Raw genomic sequence first — 22,763 nt, 5'->3', positions numbered from 1 at the left:
CAGATTAGGCGGTTCTTGGGCAGGTTAAATTCCTTTTGGAGGTCAGCCAGCTGAGCACTGGCATATGACCAGCTGAAATGCACACAGACTTTCCTGCGCTTCCTCAGGGCATCCTGTAAGCCTGGGTACCTGCCCAAGAACCGCTGCACCACCAAGTTAAGGACGTGAGCCAAACAAGGCACATGGGTCAGTTGTCCCCGTCAGAGGGCGGAGAGGAGGTTGGTGCCATTGTCGCAAACCACCATTCCTGGCTTAAGCTGGCATGGCGTCAACCATCTCTCAGCCTGCCCCTGCAGAGCTGACAGAATCTCTGCCCCAGTGTGGCTCCTGTCCCCCAAGCACAAGCACCACATGACATCTTTTTGCCTGCGTATTTGCGCAGCCCCTTGAATGCCTACGGAGCACCGCTGGTTCCCGAGGACAAAGCACAGGAAGAGACCATGGAGGAAGAAGAAGAGGAGGGGGTGCAGGAGAGAGGTGTGTCAGAATCACCAGTAGTAGCATTTTGGAGGCGTGGTGGTGGAACAACCTCCAACACTACTGCACCTTCTCCTGCATCCTTCCCAGCTGCCAGCAGAGTCACCCAATGCACCGTGAAAGATAGGCAACGTCCCTGTCCAGGCCAAGACATTGCCGGTAGAGAGCCAGAATCACCTTTCGTGGGAAAAAGTGGCGTTTGGGAACCTGTTACTGAGGAACCACACATTCCACAAACTCACGGAAGGGGGCAGAGTCTACCAACTGAAAAGGCAGCAGTTGAAGCGCTAGCAATTTAGCCAAGCTAGCTAGCATTCAACCGCTGGGCATGTGGATGGCTGGGAGTGAACTTCTTTCAGCGGTGCAGCAGCTGGGGCAGGGAAATTTGCCTGGTACAATCTAACGTCTGTGTACCGATAGCAGATTGCCCGCAAGTACTTGGCTGAACATCTTCATTCCTTTCAGTGCAGGTTTCAGAGAGGACTGAAGGTATAGTGGGGTTGGAGATCCCAGCTGATGAGCAAAGAGAGGTCCGCTTTGTTCTTTGGTGTGAGTCTTTTAGGTATGCTTGTTAATGAACTGCATGGCAGGTCGACATACATCTGGTCAAGCATGTGGTGCCCAAGCGGCTGATGTTTTGGCCACGCGAGATACACTTGAGACATATGTTGCAAATGGCAGCGGTGCGATCTGATGCACTCGTCTCAAAAAAGGCCCACATCAAAGAACTTTTGGAATAACGTGCAGAGACAGCAGTGCCCTGCACATGCGGAGCTCTACGGTGTGATGCAGTCGGTGTGTTGCCCTTAGGCTGGCCACTAGAGGGCATCCTGCCTCATTGGAGATGTGCCTCCTTCTCCTCTCTCCCATCAGGCACCCACGTGGAGTCAGTGACCTCATCATCCCCTCCCTCCTCATCACTGGAGCCAACTTGGCAGTATACTGCAGCTGGGGGAACATGATTGCTAGATTGGTTTCCTTCTTGGGCACCCCCTCTCTCTGGGCTCATGTTACTTCCTTCCTCTGGCTGGGTACCATCATCAGAGCCTTCAAAATGCTGGGCATCCTCCTGAAGCATGTACCCAACACTGTGGTCAAACAGTTTGGGGGACTCCTCAGGAGGATATGGTGGGGCTAGGGAAGGGGTGATTGATGCCATTGAGCTGAGGGAAGAGGTTGCATTGGCAGCTGCTTTGCCAAAGTACCCTGAGCCTGGGTGAGAGAGAATGAGGAGGATGAGGACGGCTTGGTCATCCACTCAACCAAGTCTTTGGCATTTTGCGGCTCAACACGGCCAGCTTCCGAAAAAAAGGACAAGAGTGTCCCACGACAATGTGCTGATGAGGATGCACTGTGTCCATGACCAGCACTGTTGCCTCTAGACACAGAGCCTTCTGGCCCATGACTGTCTGCCTCTCCTTGCTGGCCTTCCAGACATACTAATGGCCTGCCTACATATATATACATACATACATACATACATACATACATACACACACACACACACACTGATTATACTGCAGCTAGCAGAATCAACTTGCTGCCTGTAGTATTATTAGTATGAGAACACTGCCAATTGAATTCAGGTAAGCGTTAGGTGCACACTGTGCAAAGGACACTAAAATAAAATACTGCAGCTCCCTGCCTGTATTTGTATGAGAACACCGCCAATTGTATTCAGGTAAGCTTTAGGTGCACACTGTGCAAAGGACACTAAAACAAAATACTGCAGCTCCCTGCCTGTATTTGTATGAGAACACCAGCAATTGAATTCAGGTAAGCTTTAAGTGCACACTGTGCAAAGGACACAGTACACTAAGTGAAAATACTGCAGCTCCCTGCCTGTCAGTATATTATGAAGAGACTAACAGGAACAGAACTAGCTAAACTAAATACAGTGTATAAATTATATTTATATATATATATATATATATATATATATATATATATATATATATATATATATATACACACACACACACACACACACACACACATACACAACACCTAAGATGCATATATATCCTCTACACACTGTAACTGAAGCTAACTGACTCGCTTGCCTACTCTAACTGAAATTAAATTACACGTCTCTTGCTCTCTCTGTTTTTAACCACCACCGCAACAAACTACACAAGGCCACCATGCAGGCAGCCTTACATAGTGTGGGGCGTGTACTAAACCCCCTGAGAACAATTATGGCTCTCTGTTTTTTCTACACTGTGATTGGCCAAAGCATGCGGGTCATAGTGCATGCTTGGCCAATCAGCAGCCAACAATGCCGTAGCGAATAGCCGATGTTCGAGTCAAACATGAGTTTGACTCGAACTCGAAGCTCATCCTTAATTATAACGTTTTTAATTATAATTTTAACAACACATAGATTAGAAATGCTATTGAGGCAGTCAAAATGTGTGCTGTCAGTTAATATTTTTGTTCTAATTTTTTATTCAAAAGGAGCAATGCATTATTTTGAAGCTAGCCCAATTATCACATTTGTGACTTTTAAAATATAGGAAAACAACCACGATTGTCCTTTTTAATCGTGATTAGAGGCTTTTACTGTGTTTTGCACAACGCAAAACCCTTGAGAAAGGGTGCAAAAGAGATTGAATCGTTCAGACCTGGAGGTATGGTAGCCTGCAATCTGAAGATCCACCTCTGCTTGAGCTGGAGTAAGATCTTATTGCAGTCACCTCCTCGTTGGGGTACATGGACACGTTCCAATACCAAAAAAGAAACATTGGGTACTTTGTAGTATAGTTGAACTGTAATATGTCTTCCTACAGGGAGATGGCGATTGCCAATCTCCATGCTATACATATGTTGAGATATGCTGCATCTAAATTCCTGTTTTGTCTTGCTGTCATAGAATGCTCTGCATTCACATGCCATGAGGTATACTACTCCTCGAGTTTGACAATCAGTAGAATGCAAAAATCGAAGCATTTCACCATTGGGAAGACGGGGCTTCTTATCCTTCCGTATGAGGGAACAAAAGAAGCAGTGTCCACATGGAAAGGATCCAAAAATTGGACAGTGCTTCTTTCGTTGCTGTTCGTTCTTGAATTCACTCTAAATGAGTTTGTCCTTTAGGGATGTAGCTCTTTTGTAGGTTATTGAAGTGAGGTTAGTTACAAATGAATTTACTCTAGGGTCATCTATCAAGATGCTCCAGTGTTTAATTATTTTTGTGATTTCTTCATGTTGTTTTGAATATCTCGATTATTCTGGTGATATCAAAATCAGAATTCTTTATTCGCTTTTTGTTTTTATCAAAAGTTAAAATCGGGTTTTAGTTTTGGTCCGATTATAAGCTTTGCGTAAATTTGAGTAATTTTGTAATGGTACTGGATAGAAGCTGTCCACGTGAAGGACTATTTCCCGCAGTACATTTACGAAAGAGTGTACTCTGCAATTTCCCTTTTAAGCCCCATTTACCCTGAACATCCAGGAAAGTGATAGTGCCATAGTCATGCATCATGGTAAATTTCAAGTTATGTTGATTCAAATTAATCAAATCAAAAAATTCAATAAGTGTCTTTGTTACCCTCCCAGATGATGAAGACATCATCGATATACTGGATCCAAGTAGAAATTTGGCCCCTGTATTCAATAAGATCCTCGTCATCTAGGAGGGACCACTCCCCCAGGTACAGGTTGGCGTACGATGGGGCACAGCATGTCCCCATCGCCACCCCCTGCACCTGGAGGTAATGGGAGCCATTGAAGAGGAAAAGTTATGGTTTAGACTATACTCCAGACCATTCAATATGAATGCATTTAAATATTTGTCATGACGAGAGCCTTGTTGGAGAATCTTCTGTATAGTAGCCATCCCTCACTATGGTGACGGTGACAAGAATGGCATCATCTGAAATTGTGAGCTCAATGATTTTCAAAAAGTTGATTGTATCCTTAACGAAAGATGGCATTGATCAAACATAAGGTTGTAAGTAGGAGTCATTTACCCTGCTTACATCTTCTGAAATACTGCCATTGCTGGACACTATGGGCTGACCAGAGGGCTTTTTTGGGTAGACTATAAAATGTTGCTACTTTTGGATGTTTTGTCCTAATGAAGTCATATAAATCCTTTGAGATGGCTCCATTGTTAAATGTTTGATCTACAAAAACATAAAACTTTTCATTAAAGGAATCCACTAAATTGGCTGGTATTTTTCTATACCATTCTTTGTTGATTAAGATTCTCTCCCACATTGTTACATAATCTTGGTTGTTTAATAATACGACATTGCCACCCTCGTCAGAGGGTTTTACCACAATTGTCGTATTACGAAGTGATTCAAGGGCTTCACTTTCCTGGAATGTTTTTTTGCAAGGCAATTTGCAAATATATTGTATTGTTAGCTTTAAGAAGAAGGCTATACTAGGATTAGTATTAAGTGGGGGAAATTTCAGTGATGGCTTTCTGAACATAGTGATAGATTTTTGTGTTGATTTGTTGCTATCTTCCAGAAGTATATCTAGATCGATTTGATTGATCAGATCTACTGTATTATTTTCCTTAAAGAGAGAGGTCAAATCACAAAGAGCTTTAAATTCCCTCATACTATATGTCGACCAGTCAGTGTTATCGGAATGATCTTTATTTTTGGTATACAAGCAATTATTTAAGTGCAAATAATTTTAAGTCAGTTACAACTTCAAAGAGATCAAAATTTTTCTCTGGGCAAAAAATCAAACCCCTGGAGAGAATCTGGGTCTCTGAGTCAAGGTATATGATGACAGATTGAATACACTTAGTTGTGTGGTTGAGCGCGCGTAATGTATGGGTCCAGTCCTCTCCCATTCTTGTTTATTTGGGGAGAACGGGGCCCCTGTGTGGAGTTTAAAGGTTTTTGTGTAGTTAGTCTAGATTTACTAGTAAGATGAAAGGTATGAATAGTGCTATGTGAAGCATCAGACAATGAAGAGTTGGGAAAAATTTGCACTCGTAAGCCAAAAGGGTTCATTTTTGCATTAGTGTATCTATCAACAGTTTTAATATGCCAAAATAAAGAAGACTTTTTTTCTAAAGTTCTATTGAGTTTAGAAAAGAGGGATGAGATCTGTGTTTCAATCCAATCCCCCTGTTCAAAATCCATTTCATATTTGGACATGAGACTTGCCCATTTGTCACCCTGAAAGCCACTCATAATTTTCTAATTTTTACACAGTATCAACAATATAAGGTGAAGCAATAATGCAGAGCTCATATCTTAACTCTCGTGTGTTGGGGGGAGAATGGAAGTAGGTGTTTAACCACCCAAAATTATATATCAGAGAAAAACCACATGAATGTGAGTGAGTCATGTGTTGCTGCCACCCCAATCGGGTTATAATATGGAAAAGTATCCCCCAGCAGGGTTTTTCCGCAGCAAAAATCTGAAAATTAAATGGTTTAAAACAGAGATGGTTAACCTTTTTGAGCCTGAGTGCCCAAACTGCAACACAAAACTACTTATTTTTTTAAAAGTGCCAACACTGCAATTAAACCTGAATACAGAGGTTTTAGTTTAGAAAAAAACAACTCGTACAGTTGTCCAAACTAATTAACAGCTTTTGTTTTAAAAGAAAAAACACAACAAAAAAGCTTTCCATTAAACATAAAAAAAAAAAAAACAACTGTACAAGTGCTTGTATTTTTGGATAAGGATGCCTTTACTGGGCATTGGTAAGGATGCCTTTGCTGGGCGTTTTCAAAGATGCCTTTGCTGGGCATTTTCAAAGATGCCTTGGCTGGGCACTGGTAAGGATGCCTTGGCTGAGCACTGGTAAGGATGCCCGCCCGGAGAAAAGTCCGCTCATTTCGAGCGGGTATCCAGGTAGGCGGGGCCCGCGACGGAGACGTCGCTGACCCCGCCGCCTGGTATGGACTTAAAGGGGAACCCCAACGCCGAAAAAAATCCCCCCCAAGTCCACAACAGACCCTTGTCCGAGCACGCTACCCGGCCGGCCAGGAAAGGGGGGCGAGTGAGCGCCCCCCCTCCTGAGCCGTACCAGGCCGCGTGCCCTCAACATGGGGGGGCACCTTGTCCCCATGTTGATGAGGACAAGGGCCTCTTCCCGACAACCCTGGCCGTTGGTTGTCGGGGTCTGCGGGCGGGGGGCTTATCGGAATCCGGGAGCCCCCTTTAATAAGGGGGCCCCCGGATACCGGCCCCCCACCCTATGTGAATGAGTATGGGGTACAATGTACCCCTACCCATTCACCTGTAAAATAAAAGTACCAAAAAAAAACACAACACACGAGATAAAATATTTTATTGCACAGCTCCGGGGGTCTCCGTCACGGGCCCCGTCTACCTGGAGACGCGCTCGAAATGAGCAGACTTTCCTCCGCGTGTGTGGGCGAGTCCGTTCATTTCAAAAGTAGGGCGGATAGTATGGCGGACTTAGTCTGCCATATTAGTCCGCTCAAAAAGTGCCGTGTGTGGGCAAGTCCATTCCTTCGAAAGTATGACGGACTGTCCGTCGGATTGTCTGACGGACTAAGTTGGCCAGACAGTCCGCCACGTGTGTACGCGGCCTTAGAATTATTTGGCAGAGAATTACACACTTTAAGGATTTAATTTTCCAAACTAGCAACTGTGCTGTCCTCTGTCATCCCTTCACACTCCATCTTCTCAAGTGTTGCACGCAGGTCATAGAATTTATTTTTCCAGATAGAGCTTTCTTGAAATTCCAGTAGCTCCATTTCAAGATTTTCTAAATCTAACCAGTGTAAGCAGAAAAGATCAAGTTCTTCACATTTGGCTTTATCTGGAGAATTAAGAAAACACAGGGCTGTCTCCATCTTACGGAACTGTAAAAATCTGTTACTAAACGTCTCCTTTTCAACTGCTATAATGCTAGAAAATTCCTTGTAGGTTTTATGATGGTTTGGATTGTCTGTAAATGTTGTAGAATTTTCCAATTTTTAGATTTGAAAAATATTTCAGCTGCCTACTTTCAAGGTCTCTTTCAAAAACATGCAGTTTTCTCTCAAATGTCACAAAACATCCTTTATGCTGTTTTCCCTAAACCTTGCAGTTTTTTTTCTTCAGTACATTGAGGGGTATTGTAAAATCTGTAAAAAACATGAGGTTGGTGAACCAAGTCATATCAGTGAGCTGTGGATATTCCTGCCCCTTTTCATTCATAAACAGCCTAATTTCATCCAAGCAGGCTACAGATCTCTCCAAGACCCATCCTCTGCTTAGCCACCGTACATTATTGTACATAAGTAAAGCATTATACTGTTCCTGTACCTCATCAAGAAGTGCTTGAAACCGTTGCAAATTAAGAGCATGAGCCATGATTTAATTCCCCATTTTTGTGACATCCTTGAGGATATTGTCTATTTTTTTGCTGCTTTCCTTGGCACAAAGCTTCTTGATGTATATGCAGCACTAACCCCCGAAGGAGCTGCTGGTTTTATTCGGGCTTACCATTACCTCACCTGATCACCTCTTCATCTTAGGGGGGTCCCGTGGAAAGTAGCCCAAATGATAGATCAGACACGTGGTCGTTTTTGAAGATTTATTAAGGGGTATCACCAAAGAAAGACACAAGACACAGTCCTTGAATAGAGGGTTAGAGGATAAGGGGGAGTTCAGGCACCTGGTAATTGCAGGCTAGAGGTTTTAGTCAGATCCAGAGGACAAACAGCTCCACAGACTGGATCTAGCAGTCACCGGATAGGCCCCTCTCACTTGACCTAGCAGCCGATGAGATGCTAAAAAAAGTCTCTGCCACAGACTTGCTAAATGAACTTAGAGGTTTTGAGAGTAGATACACAACAAAGTCTCTGCCACAGACTTGATCTTAGTGGTTATGAGAGTTTTTAGAAAGAACTACCATACAGTACCAGATTCTTTCATGCAACCCGGCGATACTGTAAGGATATTGATCCGGGTTGCGTCCTCAAACTGAGTTTCCAGGCTCCTCCAGAGACACCAGCCTCGCGCTCGGTCCTCCACTGGAAAAGTCCTCCCCTGGATCCTCCAGCTTTCTTGGCTTCTCCCAGCAGGCAAGACAGCACAGGACCACCCCTGGATCAGCAGGCCCCAAGACATTTCTGCTCCCACACACTCAGTTGCGAGGCCTCGGGCCAGCCGGCCCCGAGGCGCAAGACCATGCGAGACAGACCCCAAGCCAGGAGGGCCCTGGGGTTGGGATCACGGACCCAGGAAAACGAACCCAAAAAAATGGCGTCGGTACCTTAAATACCCTCTTCCAGAATGCATATCAGGGAAACCACACCCACTGAACCATTTCTGAGCAAGAGGTGGCATTCAATGCATCCAGCCTGCTGCTGTTCCACACCCACCGACGTTGACAGCGACACCTATGGTCAGGTGGCAATCAATGAAACACAGCTGAACTGGTGCATAAACCAGAACTTTTATAGAAATTAGTCTGAGACAAACTACAGCTTCAGACAATTACATTTTAAAAAAGAACAATAGCGTCTGCTCATCAAGAGCAGGGCGCTACATATACAATGAAATTGAATTACTGGATGCTTTGTTTCTGTAACAAAAAACTATGAAACCAAACGTTACCCCCACTGTGGAAGGTGCCCTGTCACTAGTAACTAAAACCACTCTGGCCTTCTGTCTTGTGACAAAAAAGCCTCCATCACAGCATTGTAGATATCTATCCCTTGTGTTCTTCCAGACAAAGACACCAGTTTCATGAGCTCTTCTCTCAAGGTGTCACCAACAGCATAAAGGCAAAATTACTGCTAGCCTTGCATGATTATTTATATATGTGCTTTCATCCAAGCACATGGAGTAACAGGCTGCCTTTTGTAAGTCAGTGGTGAGCTGCTGACTAACATCACTTGCCATACGCAGGACTCGATCTTTAACAGTATTTCTGCTAAGTGGCATTTCAGAGATTTGTTGCTTAATTTTGTCCTTGTTTGGGAAACCAAAATGGCCATTTTGATAAAATCACCATCAGAGGTACTTACCATGTTTTGCTATGCACAGTGAAATTTCAAAGCTGGCAGTTGCCAGATAATTTGTTTTAGAAAGATAGTTGCAAAAACTATGATACTGGCAGTGATATTTCCTCAATTTCCAATCAAGAAACTATTTTCTTTCAGCTTTACCAAGTTCGGCAACACTTTTGTGGTTGGTATCAAAATGACGTCTGACACTTTATGTTCGAGATACAACACTTTCACTACACAGAACGCTTACCCATTGTGTTCAGTCACTCCAAATGACTGCGTCCAGCCCTCTTGGAATGATCTTCCACCATCTGTTTTTAATTTTGTTTTTTGTGATGTACTCATTTTTGGGTACAAAAAACACAAAATGTATAAAATAAAGACGGATGAAGCACCCAATACAAATCTATCCCTACCTACCTACACCAAAAATATTATTGTAACATTTCATAAAAAAGGTATATAATAAACACAGAATTGTAGAAGAGAAACTCACGGATTTGTAGACAGATATACATCATCCAATGTCCTTTGAAACTGCTGACACCGCTCTGCTGGGTCTGGAAGCTGCTGTAGATACAAGAACTGCAGTGAGGAATCCAGTAGAGGGGGCTGGAATGAAAAAAAACATTTTTTGTCTTTGTTGTCCATAGGGACACAGAAAACTACCACAGCCCAGGGGGGCCAGAAGTGGCCCTCAGCAACTCACGTTTTTGTAATGTAGAGAGATAAAAGCTCAAATTGTCCAATGAAACAACAAGGTGCACTGTGCCATTGCCGATACCACTCTACTGGGTCTGGAAGTCGCTGTAGATACAAGAACTGCAGAGAAGAATCCAGAGGGTTGGAATGAAAAAAACATTTTTGGTCATTGTTGTCCATAGGGACACAGGAAACAACCATAGCCCGGGAGGCCAGATGTGGCCTTTAGCAACTCACGTTTTTGTAATGTAGACAGATAAAAGCTCAAATCACCCAACGTCCGGTGAAACAACAAGGCGCACTGTGCCACTGCTGACACCACTCTGCTGGGTCTGAAAGCCGCTGTATATACAAGAACTGCAGAGAAGAATCCAAAGGGCTGGAATGAAAAAAAAATTGTCATTATTGTCCATAGGCCAGGACACAGGTTCAAATAACTACCATATGTTATATATAGTGCCACCTTAAGGTGAATTGGCCTTTAGGCCATTGGTCTGCAAACTGTGGCCTGGGGACCGGATGTGGCCCTTTACTTGCTTTTATTAGGCCCATGGGGCACTGATTTATCCACTGATACTAACAATAGGTTATAATCCTCCCACTCACACCAATGAAGGGGCACACATTCCTCGCAATGACACCAATGATAGGGACACTATTCCCCCAATGATGTTTCCCAATGACACCAATGATGGAGCACAATGTTTGCCAATGACACCTATAATGAGGCACAATGACACCAATGGGAGAGGCGGGAATGTTTCTCAATGATGCTAATAATGAGGCCGAATAACACCAATGATGGGGCAAAATGTTTCACAATGACCCCTATAATGAGGCACAATGACACCAATTGGGGGGGGGGGGAATGTTTCTCAATGATGCTAATAATGAGGCCGAATAACAACAATAATGGGGCAAAATGTTTCTCAATGACACCTTTAATGAGGCACAATGACACCAGTGGGGGGGGGTAAATGTTTCACAATGACACTAATAACGAGGCCTTTTTTTTTTTTTAGTTAACTCCTGTCTCACCTTACTCCGAGTCCAGCAGCTCATTCCCGCAGGTCTCCTCCTCATGTTCTCTCCGCGTGTTCTCCCAGTTACGGCCAGCATGTCACCGCTGATTTGTTTAGGTGGTGTGGATGAGACAGCTTCTTTAATTTGATTACACACACGTCACCTCCGGGAGCTTACTCTTTGTCACGCCCACTTGGACACGTCCCTGCTAGCCCCAGAGAACTGTGGGACATGTAGTTTGCGGGTGCGGTGTGGACGATACGATGATTTGTCAATAAATATTTCTTAATTGTCATGTCGTACCCACAGAGATGGCTCGGTGTGCCGGCAGCGGCACACGTGCCACTTGTTCGCCATCACTGTTTTAAAAGATTTTCATTTAGAATTATGAACAATAGGTCATGAACACATATTTTTATACAAAAGGATCAATGCATTATTTTGAAGCTAGCCCAGTTATCACATTTGTGACTTTTAACCACTTAAGCCCCGGACCAATTTGCAGCCAAAGGACCAAGCCCCTTTTTGCGATTCGGCACTGCGTCGCTTTAACTGAGAATTGCGCGGTCCTGCGACGTGGCTCCCAAACAAAATTGCCATCCTTTTTTTTTCCACAAATAGAGCTTTCTTTTGGTGGTATTTGATCACCTCTGTGGTTTTTATTTTTTGCACTATAACAAAAATAGAGCGACAATTTTGAAAATAATACAATATTTATTACTTTTTGCTATAAGAAATATCCCCCAAAAATATATAAAAAAAAGTTTTTTTTTCCCTCAGTTTAGGCAGATACATATTCTTCTACATATTTTTGGTAAAAAAAAAATCACAATTAGCAATTATTGATTGGTTTGCGCAAAAGTTATAGCATTTACAAAATAGGGGATAGTTTTATAGCATTTTTATTAATATATATTTTTTACTAGTAATGGTGGCGATCAGCGATTTTTATTGTGACTGCAACATTATGGCAGACACATCGGACATTTTTGGAACCATTGTCCTTTATACAATCGGTGCTATTTAAATGCACTGATTCCTGTGTAAATGACACTGGCAGTGAAGGAGTTAACCACTAGGGGGCAGTGTAGGTGTTATGTATGATGTTATGTGTTTTTGTTATTGTAGGGGGGGTGGCCTGGCATGCGTAACGTCACTGATCGTCCTTCCCTACAAAAGGGAAGAGATGATTGGTGACAGCCACACAGGGAAACACAGGGAGAGGCTTGTTTACACAGACCTCTCCTCATTCTTCAGCTCTGTGACCCGATAGCGGGACACCAGCGGTAATCAGGTCTGCTGGTCCCGCGGCCCCCCCCCCCCCCGGAGAGTTAAGTTCTTCTAATTACCAGAACCGGGTATTTCAACATCAAGAAGGCATACCAACTACACAGAATAGGTTCGCACCACTAAGAGATATGAGAGACCCCGACATCACCTATAACGGACATGCTCCTTCTCCTTATCCATATAACCAACCCACCATTAGTTATGAGCAACAGGGTTTTTACGAGGACCCATACACCCGAAAACGGGGGCAAGAACTAAGAGAGGGTGTAGAAGTGGAAGGAGACTACAAAGGCGGAAAGCGAAGAAGGCTTTGTAAGGCCAAGGTGTTTTTAATCTGAGTACTAAATCTTTTACACAAGACGAAATGTCTATATTAGATAAAGGTCTCGAATTTGCACCTCCTAACAAGTTAAATAAATTCAATACTTACATAGATGTGCAAAAGTACATACGCAAAATTAACATCCAAAGATATTTAATATCCAATCCATATCGAACAGATTACCGTGCCAGTACATCAGGTACCGTTCACTCGGGACTATCAAACCCTTCCCTCTTTTCTCCTCCAGTACCAACCACTCCCGCAGTAAAAATTTTTAAAGACTTGGTACTCAAAGATTTGGCAAACCTGCCGGTGAGGAAACACTACCCCTCCTCTCTGCCAAAAATAGCGTTGCGATCACTATGTGACCAAAAACAAGTCATCATACGTCCGGCAGACAAGGGAGGTGGTATTGCTATTCTCGACAGAGATAAATATGAGGAGGAAATGGCTAATATCCTGAGCGAACCTGGTACATATCGAAAATTGCCTAATAATCCCACCAATGTGTATAAGAAACAATTGAATGACCTTATAGATAAAGGCCATGAACAAAAAATTCTGAATAAAAAAGAAAGAGCATTTTTAGTTCCCCTATCCCCACGAATACCCACCATTTATTATTTGCCTAAAATTCACAAAAATGTAGTTAACCCCCCTGGAAGGCCGATTGTTAGCGGCTTCAATTCAGTGACATCCCGTATAGGCCGCTATGTCGACTTCTACCTCCAGCCTCTAGTCAGAAAGACGCCATCCTATCTCAAAGATACAGGTGACACCATCAGGAGACTAGAAGGGCTACAAGTTCATGGGCAGTGTATTATTGCCACTGCCGATGTTGCATCCTTGTATACATGCATACCACAAGAGAAGGGCATTGAAGCAGTGCGCCACTTTTTGGATAGGGAGCAGTCCCTTGTCTCCTGTCAACGTGACTATATTATTGAGTTGTTGGAATTTGCAACAAGTCACAGTTATTTTTGGTTTAATGGCCAATATTTTTTACAACAAAGGGGTGTGGCCATGGGGGCTTAGTTCGCTCCCAGTTTGGCCAACCTCTTTATGGCTAAATGGGAGGAGGATGTCGTCTATGCTCAAAGGAGCCCATCATTGATTTTGTGGGTCTGGTACATAGACGACATCGTCCTCCTATAGGGTGGTACCCCCGAAACACTCTCGGAATTCTTTCTGGTTTGAACTCCAATGATAGGGGCATCTCATTGACCTATCAGATGAGTACCGAGAAGATACAATTCCTAGATCTGGAGATAGGGATCGTGTCAGGTGGATTTAGTTTCAAGACACATTTTAAATCCACAGATCGCAACAGCTATAACTCTATGGACAGCTGTCATCATAAAACCTGGCTTTCCTCTGTTCCACGTAGTCAATTTATCAGACTCCGTCGGAACTGTACTGACACAAATACTTTTTTTAACCAGGCCAATCTTTTAAAACAGCAGTTTATCGATAAGGGGTATCAAGCAACAATCCTGGATAAACAATTGCAGGAAGTTTCTCATATCAGCAGGGAAACTTTATTACAGGTAAAAACCCCTCGGACTGATAGAGATGAGTTTAAATGGTCTTTACTTACCACATTCAATATCCAACACAGACAAATAAAAACCATCTTTAGCAAGCATTGGGAAATCCTTAAAAATGATTAAATCTTAGGTCCTAAACTTCCTGAAAGAGCTAGAGTTCTTTTCAGAGGTGCTCCATCACTGCAGAGCAAAATAGCACCCAACATTATTAATCCACCAGTCTGTCCGACCTTCTTTCATAATCTTGTAGGGTATTTTCCCTGCAAGAAATGCATTGTATGTCAACACAATGCATTAATGAAACGGAAGGTCGTTGAGTTTACTTCAACTGTGACCAAGAGGAGGTACTCCATAAAATCTTTTTGTACATGCAAAACAAGATACAAAGTTTATTTAATAACTTGCCCATGTGGGAAACAGTATGTCGGTCGTACAACAAGAACGTTTTCTATCAGAGTAGGTGAACATATTTCCCTGATTAAGAGTAAGGAATCTAAGCATACGGTTCCAAGACATTACAAGGAATTTCACAATAGCGATCCAGAAGGTACACAATTCATTGTGATTGATAGGTATACTCCACCATGGAGAGGGGGGGCCCTTACAAGAGGGGTCTCAAGGTTGGAGACTTATTGGATTTATGAACTTCAATCCCACTCCCCATTCGGTATGAATGTGGAGTGGGATATTAATGCTTTTATTGATGACTCTTAAAATACAATTTCTGTGAATATAAAAATTTTCTTCCCTTTTTTTTTTTCTCTTGTGTGGGTTTCACTCCTATGTGTCACTTCAGTGGACATTTTATTGGGTATATATGATTCGTCTTGATGATAAATAATAATTTCCTCAAGACAAATCGAGTACAGGCCAGTTTTTATATTGGCCTTGGTCACATACTCATTAAATACATTGTTATACACATTTGAGTGAGAATAGTAGTTAGGCAATAACATTTTCTCTTCATTTTTTTGTTTATTTTGAGGAGAGAATTTTGGTCATTGCATATACCGACTATTGATAGTCGATGTGTGGCGCAGAATATTGATGGGACTTCTTTCTTCCTGTCATACTATAGATCTAAAGATGCTTTTGTATCTATGATCTCTTCTTACATATTTTTATACATTATAATTCTTTTTGGAGGTCCTTTAGTTCCAGTTTTTATGGTATTAGGGGCGATGCCATGATGTTTGTTGATACCCATGCCTCGTTTTTGCTGTACCGGAAGTGACGTTTGTTTACTTCCAGTCCCGACTATACATTTTTACTGGAAGTGACGTGGTTTACTTCCGGTTTTGGCTCCATTCGAAATGATGCAGTGTTATCATTACACAGGTCACCGGAAGTGACGTTTATTCACTTCTGGTCCTGGTCCCACCGGAAATGACGCAGTGTTGTTATTATATTGATTCTTTTTGAAGCCTGGAACGCAAATTGCATTGTATAAATTGGCATTTTGATATATGTTTTATGCTCCATTCGTCCACCACACTTTAGGTTGCTATATTAATTTATGATACATCATATAGATGGTAATTTCAAACATTTGGCTTGACTATATGAGTGTACTAGGTGGAACGCAACTCACTTTATAGAGATAGAGGCGCCTCCATACCAGAAGTGGATTCCAATTGAACCTCAGTGTATTATGGTATGTAACTTATATAAGGCAGTGTAACAGTGGTAGTTCACCCCAGATGATGACCCATAGGTCGAAAGTCGTCGGTAAGACTCTACCACTGCCTATTTTTCCTGATATGCTCGTTATTAACCACTGGAATGTGAGTTTGATACTTTATTTTTATTAAAAAAAATGTTTTTACACCATTTTGGCTCTATCCTTCCATTTCATGTCTGGGTTGATGCCGGAGTTGTCTCTCTAAAAGCTGTTACTACATACAGTCTATCATATTGAAAGAACCACTTGTCTTGGGATCCACACAACCATTAAACGTTGAACCAGTGCCTCAGTAGTTGGAACCATAAGCGATTGTTGACCCCTTAGATATATGTCTACTCGGGTCATTTCCATCCGGTAATCCTGCGCTTCCTAAGGTGGTGGGAGTTGCACTGCGGTGGAATTTTTTATGGTCACATCTGATTTGGATCCCGGCTTTCACCAAATTTTGTTGGGACTCATGTTTATACATTTATTATTATAAAATATGGACTCTATTTAACCATTATTTGTGTTTATACATTTCACTTTTTATGTTTATATCCTCATATTTGGGGTCATGTTTCACAAAAAATTCATAGTTATATAAATACACTGTATAGGGTTTTCTATATCCTTTTTCAGTATATATGTTGCTTATTTTTTTATATTCACTATTTTTTGTCTTCACTTTCTATTATGATTATTACGGCAGCATATATTTAGCGCTTACACTTTATATTTGACACCTAATAAATGTCTCTCTCTAATCCAGGTAATAGCCTCTCGCAACTGGATATTTCCACTGTCTGATAAATCCTGGTTTATGGATTTAGCAGCCGACAAATGACTCAAACTTAGCAAAGTCTCTGCCACAGACTTGGTTGCATACTTTAGATGAACACAGTCTGTCACACGAACTTAGTTGTAACTGAGGGATGAGAATAGGAACTATCTTACAGTACTAGTATCTTGCAGCCGGTCCAGCGATACCGCAAGAAATGCAGATTCAATTAGTGTCCATACAGCTCAGCATCCAGGCTCTTACCGAGCAGTCAGCCTCGTGCATGGCCCTCTTCCGCAGAGTCCTCCCCTAGTTGCATGACGAGTTGCTGGGCCTCTCCAAAACCTGAGACGGCACCGGACCACTTCAGAATCCTCCCTCCAGTTACTGTGCCTCGGACTAGCCAGTTCCGCACCCCAGGCCATGAGGGCCCCTGCATGCTGGTCAGGAGGACCATGACCATGGAGTCAGAACATACTTCTGGCCTTTTACAGCGATCTGTGACTGGCTGTGTCCAAGGGACATGGCCAGCACAGAACTTTCCTGATGCGCGCAGAGGGGAAGTAAACAGGACGTTCAGGGACACCCTCCCAGCAGATAGCGTCCGCGCTGTAGCCGTCTTTTGGCTTTAGCGCGGGTGAGAATTGGTTAACTCATATTAAAATGAACTATAAAATAATTATTGGGACCTCTGCTGCAGGTACATGGAACTCCACCTCCTTCCGCTCACCTTTAGGCTGCCTTGTTTGTGGCCTCTTGTTCGTCACATGCGAGTGAATCTTCCCCATTGGAGCGTGCACTGCACGAGGGTATGGGCTCGTCTGACTGACTTTTAAGAAGAACTCCAGCCAGGAGATTTTTTTGTGTGCATTCTTCATTGGTAAATATGTTGTCTTTGTTTACCTTTAAAAAAATATATATGTTGTCTTTGTAATTTGCTCCTGTGTGTAGGAGGGATTTTTCATTGTTAACGTTTACATGGTTAATGATTGTATATATGTATATATGATTGTATATATGTCTTTTGTCAGCAAATTAATCCCCTGAGGACTTTGACCAAGCATATTGAAACGAGTTGGGAATTTGTATTTTTAACATTGATAAAACATTGTTGCGTGACTGTAATACTGTAAAATTGAATGTTGAATGTTTATCTCTGACCGGAGCTCATATTTTAAATGTTTGTGTGTGTTCATGACCTGTTTTTCATAATTCTAAATAAAATCTTTTAAACTACTTAATTTTCTGATTTTTGCTCTGGAAAAATCCCACAGGGGAGACTTTTCCATATTATAACCCGATTGGGGTGGCAGCAACACATATCACTCACATTCATGTGGTTTTCTCTATGATACAATGTTGTGTAATTAGAGCAAGGCCTCAACTTCAGCCAGCTGAAGATTCTCTCTCTCCTGACTCCCCCCCCCCCTTTAATTTGATGTCCTAGAACAAACAACAAAGGGAGAGCATCTATGTAAACGTTTTAGGCAGGTGTGAAAAATGCTGTAAATTAAGAATTATAGAAATATTAAAAGTTTATTTTTATCAATTAACAAAATAGAAAGTAAATAAATAGAAGAGAAATCAAAATTAAATCATGTTCCATTTTGTTAAATGATATAAATAAACTAATAACACTTTTCTTTCTGAAAGCATCCTTAAAGCGGGAGTAAACCCGCTGATGTTTTTTTTTTTCTGACCTGCAAGGGAAAAAAGTCATAATGAGCTAGTATGCACCACATACTAGCTCATTATGAAATACTTACCTTAGAACGAGGCCCCAACATCTCCGATGATCCAGGCCGAGGGAGCTGACATGTTCCCTCGGCGTGTCTTCCGGGTATCGTGGCTCCGGCGCTGTGAGTGGCCGGAGCCGCTATATCGTCACTCCAGCGCATGAGATTTCTTTCCAGCAGGGTCCGGCGTCTGCTGGACTTTCAGCCGAGAATCTCCTGTGCGCATGCGCCGCTGCAGTCAGCGGCGCATTGCGAGGGAAATGTCTCCTAAACCATACAGTTTTAGGAGATTTTTTTTTACCTACAGGTAAGCCCATAATAAGTTATGAAAAAAAAAGACTATACAACCGCTTTAACCACTTCAGCTTCGGAAGATTTTACACCCTTCACGACCAGGCAATTTGTAGCATCTATTTAACAGGTAATTGCACGGTCATGCAATCCTGTACCCAAATTAAATTTATACTACTGCGCAAAAAAGTTTTAGGCAGGTGTGAAAAAATGCTGTAAAATTAAGAATGCTTTAAAAAACAGAAGTATTAAAAGTTTATTTTTATCAATTACCAAAATGGAAAGCACAGTGCTTCCGGAAAGTATTCACAGTATTCACTTTTTCCACATTGTGTTATGTTACAACCTTATTCCAAAATGAATTAAATTCATTATTTTCCTCAAAATTCTACAAACAATACTCCATAATGACAATGTGAGAGAAGATTGTTTGAAATCTTTGCAAATTTATAAAAAAAATAAAAAAATACCATGTACATAAGTATTCACAGACTTTGCCATGACACTCAAAATTGAGCTCAGGTGCAACTCATTTCTGCTGATCATCCTTGAGATGTTTCTACAACTTGATTGGAGTCCACCTGTGGTAAAGTCAGTTGGATATGATTTGGAAAGGCACACACCTGTATATAAAAAGAATCCCTCAGTTAACAGTGCAGGTCAGAGCACAAACCAAGCCATGAAGTCCAAGGAATTGTTTGTAGAGCTCCAAGACAGGATTGTAGCGAGGCACAGATCTTGGGAAGGGTACAGAAGAATGTTTGCAGCATTGAAGGTCCCAATGAGCACAGTGACCTCCATCATCCGTAAATGAAAGAAGTTTTGAACCACCAGGATCCTTCCTAGAGCAGGCTGCCCGGCCAAACAGAGATCAGGGGAGAAGGGCCTTAGTCACGGGGTGACCGAGAACCCAATGGTCATTCTGACAGAGCTCCAGTGTTATTCTGTGGAGAGAGGAGAATCTTTCAGAAGAACAACCATCTCTGCAGCACTCAACCAATTAGGCCTGTATGGTAGAGTGGCCAGACGGAAGTAAAAGGCACATGACAGCCCCCCTGATGTTTGCCAAAAGGCACATGAAGGACTCTCAGACCATGAGAAACAAAATTCTCTGGTCTGATGAAACTAAGATTGAACTCTTTGGCCTGAATGGCAAGCGTCTGGAGGAAACCAGGCACTGCCCATCACCTGGCCAATACCATCACTACAGTGAAGCATGGTGGTGGCAGTATCATGCTGTGGGGATGTTTTTCAGCAGCAGGAAATGGGAAAAAAGTCAGGATCGAGGCAAAGATGAATGCAGCAATGTACAGAAATATCCTTGAATGGCAAAGGTTCATCTTCCAACAGGACAATAACCCCAGGCACATAGCCAAGATAACAAAGGAGTGACTACTGGACAACTCTGTGAATGTCTCAGCCAGAGCCCAGACTTGAACCCATTTGAACATCTCTGGAGAGATCTGAAAATGGCTGTGCACCAACCTGACTGAGCTTGAGAGGTTCTGCAAAGAAAAATGGGAGAAAATGGGTAAAAAAAAAAAAAAAAAGAAGAAGGTGTGCCAAGCTTGTACCATACTCAAAAAGACTTGAGGCCGAAACTGGCGCCAAAGGTGCTTCAAAGTAGTGAGCAAAGGCCATAAATACTTATGTACATGGGATATTTTTTTGTTTTTAATAAATTTGAAAAGATTTCGAAACAAAAGTTTTTTACTTTGTTATTATGGGGTATTGTTTGTAGAATTTTTAGGAAAATAATTTAATCTATTTTGGAATAAGACTGTAACATAACATAATGTGGAAAAAGTACTGTAAATGAACAGACGGGAAATCCAAATCAGTGTGTAACCACCCTTTGCATTTAAAACAGCATAAATTCTTTTAGGCACACTTGCACACAGTTTTTGAAGACTATCACTTCCAGGGCTGTTTGTTCTTTATACTGAAGATAGTGCTTAATTACTTCAATACAGGGCACTTACACCCCCTTCCTGCCCAAGCCAATTTTCAGAGCTAAATGACAATTGCTATAACATGCTACACTGAGCCTACAGAATTTTTACCATTTTGCTCCCACAAATAGAGCTTTCTTTTGGTGCTATTTGATCACTTCTGCATTTTCTATTTTTTGCTAAATAAAAAAAAACTAAAATTTTGAAAAAAAGAAATAAAAAGTGTTTATTTTTTTGGTTTCTGTTATAAAATGTTGTAAATAAGTTTTTTCCTTCACTGATTTGCACTGATAAAGGCGGCACTGATAAGACGGCCATGATGAGGTGGCACTGACGATGAGCACTGGTAGGCAGCACCAATATTCAGCACTAATGGGCATTGATATACACTCATGGGTGAAAAAACTGGCAGAACCCAGGTACACCCATCTATTGGTCTGAAATAAGTAATCTTCATGGAAGAATTGCAGCCAAAAAAACCATACCTTTAGGTCCATCCTGACTAGGGTTGCACTAGTACTTGTACTCGTGGAAATGCTCCGATGCTTGACCCGATACCTAGGCAGTCAGGGGTGATCAGTGCGGCGGTGGGGTTACAAGCACCGAGCTTCCCTGTATAGATTTAGCAGCTGACAGCTGTTTCTCCTCCTTCTCCTCCTCCTCCTCGGCTTTCAGCTAATTTATTGAAACCTATACAGGGAGTTAAAAAAAAAATGAATTGTAAAAACACTAACACAGTCCACTGTCACGTGAACATAAAAAAAAAAGCATCGGTAATCACCGATTACTTGAAAAAAAGTATTGGTACTTCTCTTAAAAAAGTGGTATCAGTGTAACCCTAGTCCTGACTACTACAGCCTGGGAACATCCCACACACACTTCAGTTTTGGAGTTGCTCTGACCCAGATGTTTAGCTGTTACAATTTGGCCCTCGTCAAAGATGCTGAAATCCTTACACCTGACAATTTTTTTATGCTTTCAATACATCAACTTCAGTGGCAACATGTGCACTTGCTGTCTAATATATCCCACTCACTTGCAGGTGGCATTGTAATGATGTAATTAATGTTATTCACTTGAGCCGTCAGTGGCCATAACATTATGGCTGATCGGCATATATAAATGAAAACCCAACATTAGCAAAAACTGTATAAGAAAGTGTGCGAGTAGATCACATTGCAAGAAAGTATTAATTGAAGAGTAAAAATATTATTTTTTCCCCCTTACTGTTAAGTCTTGAGAGTTGATCCTGTTGTCCAAAGACTTTCCAACAAATTGAATATATAGGATTTTTTAAACTTGACATTCAGGTAGTCAGGCTATACTGACACCTACAGGAGGATTGGACCATGTAAAAAGCAAAAAAACAAAACTAAGCCAGCCCTTGTATACCTCCCCTACCCTGCATGCCTCAGTTTTGTGAGAAAGCAGTACAAAGAGGATGAACTGAAATGCAGAAGGGGGAAACCCATGTCCCTCAATAGACTCTAAAGAAGAGGAATTTTGACATTTCTAAAAATTCCAGTCATTGATTCATTGATTATATGCCACTATTTTCAGGTGATTGGACACTGGCAAAAAGCTTTGCTGGGTCTGCTCTCTAGTGTCCCTATATTAACCCATCCACTCCATGAAGCAATAAAGAGAAGAAAGAGGAGGGACCTGTGGTATGTTTTCCGATACAGAATTTACACGTACATCAAAATCCCTAATTTATTTTACAGTACAGGAATCAATCCATAGAACATGAGACAGCTCCGAGCCATAGTCAGAGGTGAACAACAATGCAGTGAACAACAATGCAGCTAAACATCAGCAAATGGTCAACAGGAAAAAATCGGTTGTATAGTTAACTTTTTAACTTTGGCCTACAGTTAAGCCTATAATAAGGCTTACCTGTAGGTAAAAAGAATATCTCCTAAACCTGTACGGTTTAGGAGATATTCCCCTCGCAATGAGGGGATTCTCAGCTGAAAGTCCGGCAGACGCCAGACCCTGCCAGGAGTGATGACATCGCAGCTCCGGCCATTCACAG

General features: G+C 42.0%; 1 protein-coding gene across 1 annotated transcript in view; it reads left to right on the top strand.

Annotated features, from left to right (window-relative positions):
- Window positions 1–17,580, top strand: part of SLC39A5 (solute carrier family 39 member 5) — a 162,241-nt gene extending 144,661 nt beyond the window's left edge. The window contains exon 11 of the mRNA XM_077483387.1: window positions 17,450–17,580. Within this exon, the coding sequence (XP_077339513.1) occupies window positions 17,450–17,526 (77 nt within the window). The 3' untranslated portion in view covers window positions 17,527–17,580. The remainder of the gene's footprint in view (window positions 1–17,449) is intronic.
- Window positions 17,581–22,763: the final 5,183 nt, after the last annotated feature.

Source organism: Lithobates pipiens, unplaced genomic scaffold (genome assembly GCF_037356315.1).
Source record: "Lithobates pipiens isolate NorthernLeopardFrog02 unplaced genomic scaffold, aLitPip1_a1.2 Scaffold_16, whole genome shotgun sequence".
Taxonomy (NCBI): Eukaryota; Metazoa; Chordata; class Amphibia; order Anura; family Ranidae; genus Lithobates; species Lithobates pipiens.
Note: the sequence above shows the minus strand (reverse complement) of the source record. Positions and strands in the feature narration are given on the sequence as shown.